The following is an 11,796-nucleotide window of genomic DNA, read 5'->3' as shown; positions in this document are numbered from 1 at the left end:
GATTTCCTTCTCCTTTGGCTGATTTTTTAATTTTCCTCTTGTTTTTGCAGTACTGGTCCTTTCCTTCAAGGTTGAGGGCAGCACTGAGAGAACAGTGCAAATCTGCTGACATCATCCCCTAAGATCCAGTCAGCGAGGTTGAGAGGGAAGGGAGCGAGAGAGAAATAGAGAGACAAGAAGGATAGGAGGGAGGGAGGGAGGGAGGTAAAATGGATGTGGGCATCAAGAGAATATACTGCAGCTCCTTCTCAGAATCTACATGCACACATACTGTATATATTCACATGAACTGGATTATGTGGCTCATAAACACACGCCCACAACTGCACCATCACTGTTGCACCACAGAGAGACACAAGCAAATACTCCCACCTCACACTCTTTCTCTTGCCTGTCCGTCTCTCTTCTGTCTCATACACAAACTCCGACACACACACACACACACACACACACACACACACACACACACACACACACACACACACATAGGCAGACACGTGCTGCAGAGGGGATGTGAGTGTTGGGTCGCTGAGCATTCAGGTCCCCCCTCCCCTTCTTCTTCTTTCTCACTCTCTCGCTCCCTCTCCCTGTTCACCTTGTCTCTTCCGGCTGCATGGTTTATTGTTGCGTCAGAGCCAAAGAGAGCCAGCGAGAAGCATGCCGGGGGAGAGCTCTCCCAGATCTGTACCCAGCGAAAAACATCCAGAGCAGGGAGCTGAGGAGACAGGGCTCCCTGGACCAGGTAGGACATCTGGGGTTTGGGATGGAGATGGGAGATAGAGTAAATTAAGCAGATAGATGCGGACATAATTAGTGGAGAGATGATAGTATAGAACAAGTGTTGAATAGATTGTAGCCGGGGGGGGTTGTTTTCAGGATTAAAGCCTGCTATATATATATATATATATATAAGGGCTACCGGACTAGTTGAAGTGTAATGGACTGCCATGTGGCTCTCATTTCTGTCTGTTGACATGTGCATTTTGAGTAAGATGTTATTCAGATGCATGTTAGCCTCAAGCTGGAGATATGATATAAACAGCCTCCTTAAAGCCTAAAGCCTGCATCCATATTAACTAACAATCTGTCGCCTAAATTACTGACTTCCAAAAGCTTTGTGCCATTTCTAATTCTCCAGCCCCCATCCTCATAGGAACCCTCGCCCAATCTCCCCTCCCTAACGCTCACTGTGCCTCATCCCGCTGCCCCATCTTTAGCTCTGGCGCCACCCCATCTGCATCCAGTAAGCTTAGAGTTGCTCCTCCCTCCGCCCAGCCACAGCAGCGACATGACACAGCATGTCATGTCCCTGTGTGTCTTAGTACAGCACTTTGTAGGAGAGCACAAGCACAAGAGCATCTGTCACAAATCGTGTCTTTTATCGCTTTTGCTGTTAAGGTTGTAACATAATGCAAATTGAGAATAGGGAGAGAGAGAGAGAGAGATAGAGAGAGAGAGAGAGAGAGAGAGATAGGAGAAGTTCATTTTGTGGAAGTGCAGATGAGGGATTGTGAGGGTGCATTTTTTATTTGTCTCTTTGATTAGAGTCAGGCAACAATGGTTGGGTGGGAGTCTTGGTTTTGAGATGGATTTATTTTTCATGAGAACAGTATACTCTTGAAAACAGTTAAAATTGATGACCTAAATGGCTAATATGGAAACTCCTTGCCTCTCTGCTAGATACAAGGGTTTGCTATTTTGGAAGTATTCCAGCTTTGACATCATTATTGCCCTGATCTTTTTTTAGGCTTGGAATTATTTTAAGGTTTCTTGGCCTGAATCTTTGGAGGAGAGGGAGGAGAGAGAATTGTCGGATGCTCTAGTTACAACTTGTTCTTTTGGCACATACTTGATGAAAGAGCAGAGATCAGTAGATTGATGACTCAAGAGGTGAGATCTTGTGGAGGAAACAAAGAGGGGCATATAGGACGATTCCTTAGGGCCAAATCTGAGCTGTAGATATGATGGAGGCAGCCCTTACCGAAAGGCCTGTGCCTGCGCTGCAGCCTCTGTGACGCAGCTTTGGTCTGCTCAGCTTGCTGCGGCCTACTCCTCTTACGGCAAGCCGGTTGCCCAATTATGCTGCATTCCTCCCAGAGAAGACTTGCAGGCTGGGCCAGGAAGGGGGCAGACATGTGCAGACTACGGCAGTGAATCTGCAGCTAGGAAATCAAGCCGGACAGTAATAATTGCAGAAAAAATGTAACCAGCTCATTTAGCATCCTAGCAAAACAGTAGCTCCAACGATGCGCAGTACTACATGCGACTCCAAACCCAAGCATATAAAGGAGAACGATGCAGTGTTTATGAATATGTCCAATATTTAGATATGTATATCCAATAAACCATGTGTACTGTACCCATTAAATATTAGACTTTGCTCCAGATGTAAGTGTAGAGCAGCAGCTTTTTGCATGCTTTTTACATGCTTAACTGTGCATCTTTGTGATTACTGGAATGTTTTAGTCTTTGTCGCTGTGTTGTCGACTCAGCTCACACACAAACACACCCTGAGCATATTATTGGCGAATGATCAGTCAGAACTGCTAAGTGCTGATGATTGCATCTGCCACCAAGCACAGGCAGGGCAGGAGAGCAGCGAGGGAGAAGATACACTGTGCAGGGGGAAAAAAGAACGTGGAGGCAAGAGAAAGGAGCTTAGTGTCACCACTAAAAGTGAAACATAGTAGAGGCAGAGACATATAGCAGGGCTACAGAGAGGATACAATAACAGTCAAGAGAGGAATAAGAAACCAGAGGGTGTGTACAACAGATAGTCAATTAGAATGTGATGTCTCGCTTCCTGTGTGTGTGTGTGTGAGGGAGTGCACTCCCTCACACACACACACACACAAACACTCGTGTTAGTGGCTGGCACCGAGCTGAGCCACTTGTGTGTTATAATGGCCAATCAGCATGTAGATTGAGGTCACCGTGGCAACGGCCCAGTTAATAGAGCAAATGAAGGTTCTGTTCCCTCTTGCGCTACAGAGAAAGTGGTTAACATGGCATTTATCCTATGTTTTATGGTAAACAATCCAAGATAGCAAATTAATTAAGTGGAACTAAAAAAGGGAATTCCAGTATTTAAATCCATTTTCATTATTAGTTTTCCCTTTCTTTCTCATGCTCAAGAGGCTCCACTCACCCCTGACCCCATTTCTATGGTTCCTCCTGTCAGTTTGTTTCAGTGGTCTCTCTCCCTGAGGACGGTTTTGAATACGATCACATGTTCAGATGGACAGGAGGATAGATCACACAGCAGTTCAATGAAAGTTCTCTTTGCTTCTGGCTAATTGTGCAAAGCTGCATGTTGACACAGAAAGAGAAAGAGAGACAGAAAAAGGTAGAGATGTAGCGTAAGATACTGAAGTATTTGTACAAAAGCCTTGATTTCCACCTTCATGTTTTGAGTCCAGCTTGATGGTGAAACAAAACAGGCTGGAACAATCGGTTTCAGGAAGAGAATGTTTTAAATCTTGGTAAATGTTTTGGTTTTCAAAGCTATATAATAGCTTAAATTATCTCACTTCTTTGTTAATTTCCTACTAAGGTTCAAATTTAGTACACAGCTACCAAAAAGAATGTTTCATTCAAATTCAAAATGTTTTTTTCTTCTTCTAATTTTCAGACATAACCAGAGATCGTTCTATTGACTCCAGCCCTAGTGACAGTGGCTCTTCCCCTAGTGACAGTGGTTCTAGCCCTTCTCCCAGTACTCCTCAGAGGCTACTCCCAGCATGCACCTCTCCATTTGGACCACGGCTATTTCATGCCACACCAAGCTCTTCTGGAACTCCAAGACCACAACCTGAAGGCTCTGACTATCGCAACACAACCAGACTGTCTGGAAAGTTAGGTGGTCATGGACCATGTGGCCGCCATGTTCCTGTTATGATGGAGAGAATCAAGGTGTGTTTTTTGAATGAGCATTTTTTCCATTTTCACAAAATTTATCGAATTAGTATTTCAAGATAACCTTTTGTATGTACATATGATGTGTTTATTTCTAGGTCCTGACTGGTTCTGAGGTGGAGAGTGATTATCAAGAGCCACATACCATTGATGCAAGGGTGGTGATGGGTCAAGAGATACTGCTCAAAGCAACAGAGATCCAGAAAAGGAAACCCCTGGTTGAGCCAAGTGGTCAGGCTATCCCTTTGCCAGCTATTCCATGTTTTTTAGGTACTCAGCCACATGCAAAAGAGACAGAGCTGGAAACCAGCAAAGAGGAACACCAGTTCAAAATATATCAAAAAAAGCAGGATCAGCAAAAATACCTTGTGCAGACCCCGACCACGCTCCCTTCCATTTTTCATAACCCTCCATTCCCTTCCTCCTCCTCCTCCTCCTCCCCAGAGGCAATCCCAGATGCGAGTTTGAAAGACATAAAGGAAGAGAGTCAACCCCTTTCACAAGATGAAGTGCCTTCCCTTTCTGAGCTGGCCTGTCCAATTGCTTTGTCCTTCTCGGAGCCAACCTATGCTGTTGACCCACTACGAGTGGGTGTGCCCACATCTCTTGACCCCGACCTATACTATACCGCTCCTTCCACCCCGATCAAGATGACCAACCGCTCTCTGCACCTTAAGCATCATTCATATCCGGGTTCTCCAGCCTGCCCGCTCTCCCCTGGCACTCCCTCAGATAGTGAGGATCTCTGCTCCCCTCTTACCTCTCCCTCTGGCTCTTATATCACAGCAGAAGGAGGCAGCTGGAACTCCTCTTACACATCGTCCACCTCCCCCTCCACTTCTCCCAACCTGCTCCTCCCAGAAGAAGCACAGGAAGCCCCTGCTTGCTTCGTGGGCTCCTTATCAGAGATTGGAGATGAAGTTGGGGAGGAAAAGGGGCGAGCAGGTGTAGAGGAGGAAAGAGTAGTAGACTTCTGCCTGTACCGGCCAGCGGATTTTGTCATGAATTCACGGATGGGTATAACAGGGACAGTGATCCTTGAGGAGGAAGAGGCTTTGAAAGAGGAAAAGATCAAGATTTCAAGAGAAAGTTGTCGTCCATGCTGGGTGACTGCCGATACATCCCCTCTCAGGAGCAGCAGCAGCCGTAGCAGTGACTCCCAGGAAGATGGGGGGGAGTCTGAGAGCTCACTCTGCCAACTGGAACAGGCTAATGCAGGAAGAGCAGAGTACTCTAGACCCATGCAGACGGGCCTAAAATTGCACCTGGAAGCATGCATGCCGGGGGAACATTATGGACAAATGGATGACCTCCCAGAACAACCCTCCACTGCTTTGACTCCTGACACAGAGAACATGACTATGGCCTCATCTAGCCTTAGCCCAGACTCACCTGTCAGCCCCATGGATGCCTTCTGTCCTCCAGTCTTTGGAAGGTTTGGCCCTGGTTCTTTCATGTTTACCCAGGCAGCCAGTGCTGATGATATACCAGATGAGGAGAGGATGATCCCTGCATCCCTCATCTCCTTTCCCCTACACACCAGCCTTATCTTTAAAGCAGATTCAATGGAAATCACCCTCTTCCCCACAGAAGACGAGAATGATATAGGAGAAGGTAATGACAGAACTGAAGGAAAGGATGTTAATGCTTATGCAGCAGGAGAGGAGGAGGCAGATGTCGAAGATGACGATGATGATGAAGAGGATGATTATGACTATGACGATGAAGGTGTTGAGAATAATGAAGATGATGTCAGTGACAACCATGGGGCTGATGAGGAAGCTAAGGTGGAGGTAAATGTGGTAGGAGAGGCGGAAGAAAAGAAAGAAAAAGATCAGGAAGAGAATGATGACAAGTGTAATCCTACAACAGTGGAAGATCCTGCAGAAGAGGACAACTCAGCATCGTTCCTTCATTCACTATCAGAGACATCTATCAATGACGGGTTGGACGAATCTTTCTGTTTCCAAGACGATACAGATGACTCGATAGATTCTGCCTCCTATAATGGGGAGGAGGACGAACGTCTGTACAGCACAGAGAGGCATGCCCAATCCCTAGAACCAATGGATCCACTTGATTTATCTGAAGTCCAAAGAGAAACGGAACAGGGGTCTACCACTGGAACAGGTCATATTGAACCTGTGCAAACACAGCTGAGCACAGACAAACATGTGGATATAGAACCCAAACCTCTGGAGGAACCTATACCCCTTGAACAGCGGTCTGCCACTGAACTGAAGTCTACCAGAACAGGTCAGACGACACCTTCGCACACATACAGCATAGAAAAACCACTGGATACCCAGAAAATGTCTGGCACTTCGGAAGCAATCTCTAGTCAAACAGAGTCATCCAGCAACCCAGATGAGAGTGGGAGAGAGAGTGAGACGATGGCTATCTCTGGTTCCTCCGATCCTTTCGAACAGCCTAAAAACCAACCTCCTTTTAACCCGTCCAACACCGCTGTTGCTCTCCTTGGACCACCTGACCCTGTTGCTGAGTTCCACACCTCTCCTCTTTTGAAGGCGTCAGACCTCAGCAATATAGTTCTTCAAAAAGAATTGGCTGAAGAAAATCCCCAAATGAAAGATGATTATTTGCAAGAGAGCAATGAATATTCAGGGGAGGAACCCACAGAAGAACCAGAAAGAGACTCTTTTAAATTGCTCATCAAGCCTCGTCATTATCACGCGGAAAGCCACAGGGCTGTGGGCGCAAGTAGGCTTGTATTATCAAAGTTTTTCTCCAATAAATCGGATGTGCCCGAAGGGGCTGAGGCAATATGTAGGAGCAGCTTACTCAGGGATTCTGAAATTGAACTTGACCGGAGGAATGGGAATGCCTCAGTTGATTCAATGAGTGTGGATTGTCAAAGCAATGATTCGGCCACCAATGACCTGAATAAAGGGGTTCTTTTCCTATCCTGCCCAAAAGACCCTAGTCCCAACCCCAGTAACATCCCTGTTTCTACTTCTGCAGAGGTCATCTCAGAACTTGTTGACAACATTGCCCTGACCCCTAGTGACTCTGCCCAGGAGAACTTGAGAGAAAATACCCTGAGTACAGATGAAGGGGTGCTGGGAGCTGTTGGATCTCCACACTCGCCCCTTGCAATCTCACCCAAAAGGGAAAACTCAGAAACAGACAGCATGGGTGGGAGCGGGGAGATGCGACCTGGACCTGGGACATGGTGCCATGACAGGATGGGTCTCGGTTTTAACCTAGCGTTAGGATCAGGGGCTGAGTTTGCTGTCTGGGGAGCAGGGGAGTCTCTCTCCCTGTCTCTCGGGAATAGATATGAGTTAGAGGCAGAGGGTCTGCTCATGTGTGACACAGAGGGCCAAAGCACACAGATGGCCGTAGTTTCCAACATGAGCAGTGAAGCGTGTGGAAATTATGAAAATGTTCTGCGTTCGGTTCTGGATGACGAAGACAACGACAGTCTGTGTGGAAAGAGGGACCAGATGGCGGATGAAGAATCGGTGGGTGAGGGAGCTTCTGAGTCCAACTTGGCTTGCTGGAAGTCAATTGAGGAGATCTCAGAAGCAGGCGGAGGCGAGGATGGAAGCTCTAGATTCCCAGAGGATGATGTCAGTAATCTAAATCCAGACACTGCTGGAGATAACGCCCATATGCAAATACAAAACACTTGGCAGAAGTCTAACAATAACAATGACTGTGGTTTTGACTCCTTCGAAGTAGCCATGTGTGGAGGTCTGAATGCTCTATCAGAGGAAGTACGACCCCAGAGTTTTGGTATCAGAGACTCTGTCTCCAATATTCCACTTGAGGAGATTCCCCCTCGGGTTTCAGACACAATTCCCGACCAAGGGAAACAAAAAGACAGCTTGATATACCTGGAACCAGACACAACACAGACTCCATCCTCAAAGAAAGGTGCCTCCAGCATCTCAGTGCCATTAGTTGAAACTCACCTGGAAAAAGATGTAACAAACAAGCACCTCAGTTCACCAGATAAAGCCAGCTTTATATATCATACTCCTCTTGAGTGTCAGACAATCACTCCAGATACAGCATTTTCTTTGCTAGATGGATCCTTTGGTTCATTTACTCCTAGATGCAGATCAAATGAATCCCGAGCAAGTAATGTTTGTCAAGGCAAGATCAAGAATTCTGGCTCTCAGTCAGAACTTGAGGTGGTGAAGTGTCAGAGCAAAGGCCAAAGAGAAGGTGATACCTGTCAGGTGACTCAAAGACTTGTTGATGAACCAAAGAGTAAAGATGCCTTTAGAGGAGAGGAATTTATTGGAAGTAACTCAGGGGAAGATGAGGAGGGCAAAAAAATGGAAGTGAAAGCAAAAAAAAGAGGAGCGGAGAAAGAAAAGAAAAAGAAAAAGGAGAGAAAAAATTCTCCTGCACAGAAATGCCAAGAGCACTATGTTTGTCAAATCCCAAAAGGGGAACTTTGCACAGATAAACCAATTGCTGCCAAGAAAGTGGGGAGAGGGAAACAGAATAAACACAGGGCATCCCAGACAGGAAGACATACTGACTGTAGCCCTGAAACTGTTGATGATTCAAAGAAACCTGTTTCAATAAATCCCACATCAGATGGATCGCCAAAAGGGGTCACAGAGAATTCTAGGAAGGCGGGTAGAAAGGCAAACCACAAAGCGCCATCATCGGACTGTGAGCAGAGGACACCTGGGACAGATAAGGCTGCATCTCAATCACTGATTCAGGGAGATAACAGTCCCAGCCTTGATGTCAAAGGTGATGGAAACGGCATATCTACAATGCGTAGCCCAGAAAACCTCAATGTTATGTTGGCAAAGAACCAAGAATTTCATCAGAAACAGGAAGTGCTTGATAACAGACCACTATCTGATAGTCAGAGAGGACTCACAGTGGATATCAACGATAACAACATAGATACAGGCCTCAGCCCTCCCTCTAACGATGCCATATCATACTCTCTGACTCCATTGTCTCCTTCACCACCTCCAATTTCCTCCTCCTCTCCTCTGCCATGTGCCTCAACAGAGCCAGATGATGATCTTCCTACACCTGTGCAGGAATCCCAACCTGTCCTATCAGCCCAGCAAAAGCCCTCTCTGTCCATATGCCGCAGCCACCCTACACTTTGCTCTACTTCCCCCACGGCACAAAAAGGCCCTGAATCCCAATTTCTCCCTAACAACAGCCTCCAGGAGATGAGTGTTGTCTTTTCTGCATCAACCGCATCTACCACAAGTGTCTCTTCACCCTCATTCTCCACTGCCACGTCGTTGAGCCTGTCTCAGCCTACCCAGGAGTCGTCTTCACCCGGGCCTGGGACTCTACATTCACCATGTTTTCCAGACTCTGTATCCCGTCCGCAGTCTCAGCAAAATCTCAACATCCAGCCTCACAAACAAATAAAGCAAGGTTGCACATGGAGCATACAAGATCGGTGCAGAGGTGAGTAAAGAAGCTATGGCTTGTTAGATTTAAAGAACAGCACAATACATATTGAGGATGAGCTTATCCTTTTTGTTACAGTCTGTTTGTTGAAGTTGTTTGTGTACTTCCTAAAACAAATATCATTTAATGCCCATGTGCTCTTAAAGGTCCCAGTCTGGCTGAGGAGGAGACAGATAGTGATGACGATGGTAAACGGCCTCGACGTGGTCACAGATACCAGGCCAGAGCAGTGGCAGGAAACAGAAATGGAGCACTGCACGGAGAGTGTGGTCCATCTAATCAGCAGGAAATACACCCTTTCTCTCCCCACCACATGTCCAACAGACAGTCAGGCTGTCCAATCAACCACAGCCACACGATGGCAGAAGAGATTGACCTTTCCTTCAAAAACAATTGTGAGTTGTTTCAGTACACTAAGACCTTCTGACTTCTTAAAGGGCAATTCATTTCCTGGGCAAAAAAGATAACACAGCCTTTCCTTACATGTGCTGTAATGTGTCTTGAATGTGTGCTTGTATAGGTCCCATTATGGCTTCCTGTAATGAGTCTGAAAGCGAGGGGTCAGTGCCTGAGCTCGAGGAGCCAGAGCGGAGACCATCAGAGCCCCAAGTGAGTCTGCTCCTGCTGCTTCATTGGAAACCATCCTTTTCTTTACCTATATCTTGTTAAAACACATAAAACCCATGATACTTTATGGCACATCGGATTTACATTGAGATTATATTGAGGATTGGGACTTTGATAAGTTAATAAGTTTTTAATAAGTTTTTACATTTTTGCATTCAAAAAAACTAAAAAGTGTGTTATGTGGAGGAATTCAAACTTTTTTGTACTGAAATACCACTGAAATGTTGACTGGATAAAAGATTGGATAAAAAAAATTGATGAATGGAAACGATTATTACAGTAAAGTAGCTGATATTTTCTTTTTTTCTTTCAGTCTATCTCCTTTGCAGATGACGGGCTAAACAGACCAAAACAGAGTCGCAGTGAGAAGAAGGCTCGCAAGGTCGGTTGAATGGTTAGATGGTTGAATAGAAATAAATAAATGAATCCAGTCGAGTGTAAATGACACCAGTGTTTATTTTTTGTCATTTTGTCTTCATTCCTGACCATCTCTGCTGCTGGATGGGTTGTGCAGGCCATGTCTAAACTTGGTTTGAAGCCGGTCCATGGTGTGACCAGAATCACAATTAGGAAGTCCAAGAGTATCTTGTTTGTCATCAGCAGACCAGATGTGTTCAAGAGCCCTGCATCGGACATTTACATCGTATTCGGAGAGGCAAAGGCAAGTCTTTCTTTCTTTAGGTATTCGAGCTTCAGCACATTATTGTATTGCCTCTCATTCTCTCCTCTCTTGCCAGATTGAAGACCTATCTCAGCAGGCTCACAAAGCGGCTGCAGAGAAATTCAAGGTGCCGGTGACCTCTTCTCCCTTGGCCCCACCTGTCCCGCCCAGCCTCACCATCAAGGAAGAGAGTGAAGAGGAGGAAGAAGAGGTGTCTATTGTGGGCACTATTCACCCTAACTACCTACATATACCTACCTATCACATAGCTCATAGCGATCTGTGAAATATTTTATTTCTATTGTTAACTTTATCCCCCCCCCCCCTCCGTCTTTTTTTCTATAAATCAGGTGGATGTGGGAGGCCTTGAGCAGAGGGACATCGAGCTGGTGATGGCTCAGGCCAACGTGTCACGAGCCAAGGCCGTCCGTGCACTGAAAAACAACAAGAATGACATTGTGAATGCTATCATGGTGAGTGGGAAGGAGGGGGGAGGAGGTAGTGAAAGAGAAAGAGAGTAGAAGGAGGGCAGATGGTGAACAAAATGATGAGTCATAGCCAGTGGGCAGGGGAGCTGGAGAGGGAGGGGGAGGGGTGGGGGGGGGGGGGGGTGCAAGAGATAAAGGACAAGTGACAAGTAGAGATTCACTCTAGTAACTGAGCAACCTTTGCATTTTTGGCTCCATCAATGCAAATTGATGGCCACCAGGTGGCGGCAACAACTCATACTTATTTCAGTGACGCAGTTGAATTTTTAGTTGATGGGGTGTAATGATGAAACTGCATTTAGATCCCTAGAAAAGATTGACAAGGTAAAAACAGATGCTCTCATATCCAGGTCAAAACGTTTTATTCATGTACATTCATCTCACATCTAAATCTTATTTTAAATATTTGAAGACTTAATTTCTTTCTCTTCTGTTGCTCTGTCCATCTTCCATTTAGGAGCTGACCATGTGAGCGGTGAGGATGATTTGACTCCAAACCCCTCGTCCAGCCTATAAAGCCTATATGCCACTGACTCTTCTGTATCGCTGCTACTGTATGTTGCATCCCCAATATCTGCTAAATAAAGTCTGTTTCATCGTGGGCTGTGACTGCATTGTAAGATACTGACAGATTGCAGATCCTTAAATGTGGTTCGTTTTAGGATACTTCCAATGTAC

General features: G+C 45.9%; 1 protein-coding gene across 2 annotated transcripts; it reads left to right on the top strand.

Moving 5' to 3' along the window:
• The first annotated feature begins 481 nt into the window (after positions 1-481).
• nacad (NAC alpha domain containing) lies at positions 482-11,720 on the top strand. 2 transcript variants are annotated; one of them, XM_037453163.2, is made up of 10 exons: positions 482-742; positions 3,632-3,912; positions 4,014-9,339; positions 9,489-9,737; positions 9,863-9,951; positions 10,283-10,351; positions 10,484-10,630; positions 10,707-10,841; positions 10,981-11,103; positions 11,576-11,720. In XM_037453163.2, the coding sequence occupies exons 1-10, from the start codon at positions 658-660 to the stop codon at positions 11,588-11,590; spliced, it is 6,519 nt and encodes a 2,172-aa protein (XP_037309060.2). In that variant the 5' UTR covers positions 482-657; the 3' UTR covers positions 11,591-11,720. The 2 variants fall into 2 exon arrangements, with proteins under 2 accessions (XP_037309060.2, XP_037309059.2); XM_037453162.2 differs by having other exon boundaries at positions 10,707-10,850.
• The last annotated feature ends 76 nt before the right edge of the window (positions 11,721-11,796 follow it).

This window comes from Pungitius pungitius, chromosome 11 (genome assembly GCF_949316345.1).
Source record: "Pungitius pungitius chromosome 11, fPunPun2.1, whole genome shotgun sequence".
In the NCBI taxonomy this organism is placed as follows: Eukaryota; Metazoa; Chordata; class Actinopteri; order Perciformes; family Gasterosteidae; genus Pungitius; species Pungitius pungitius.
The sequence above is the reverse complement of the archived record's forward strand: the minus strand, read 5'-3'. Positions and strand labels throughout refer to the sequence as shown.

Coding starts and splice junctions, on each gene's coding strand:
- nacad (XM_037453162.2), top strand. CDS start 658: ATGCCGGGGGAGAGCTCTCCCAGATCTGTACCCAGCGAAAAACATCCA. Junction 3,913..4,013: donor TTATGATGGAGAGAATCAAG/GTGTGTTTTTTG, acceptor GTTTATTTCTAG/GTCCTGACTGGTTCTGAGGT. Junction 9,340..9,488: donor CATACAAGATCGGTGCAGAG/GTGAGTAAAGAA, acceptor GTGCTCTTAAAG/GTCCCAGTCTGGCTGAGGAG.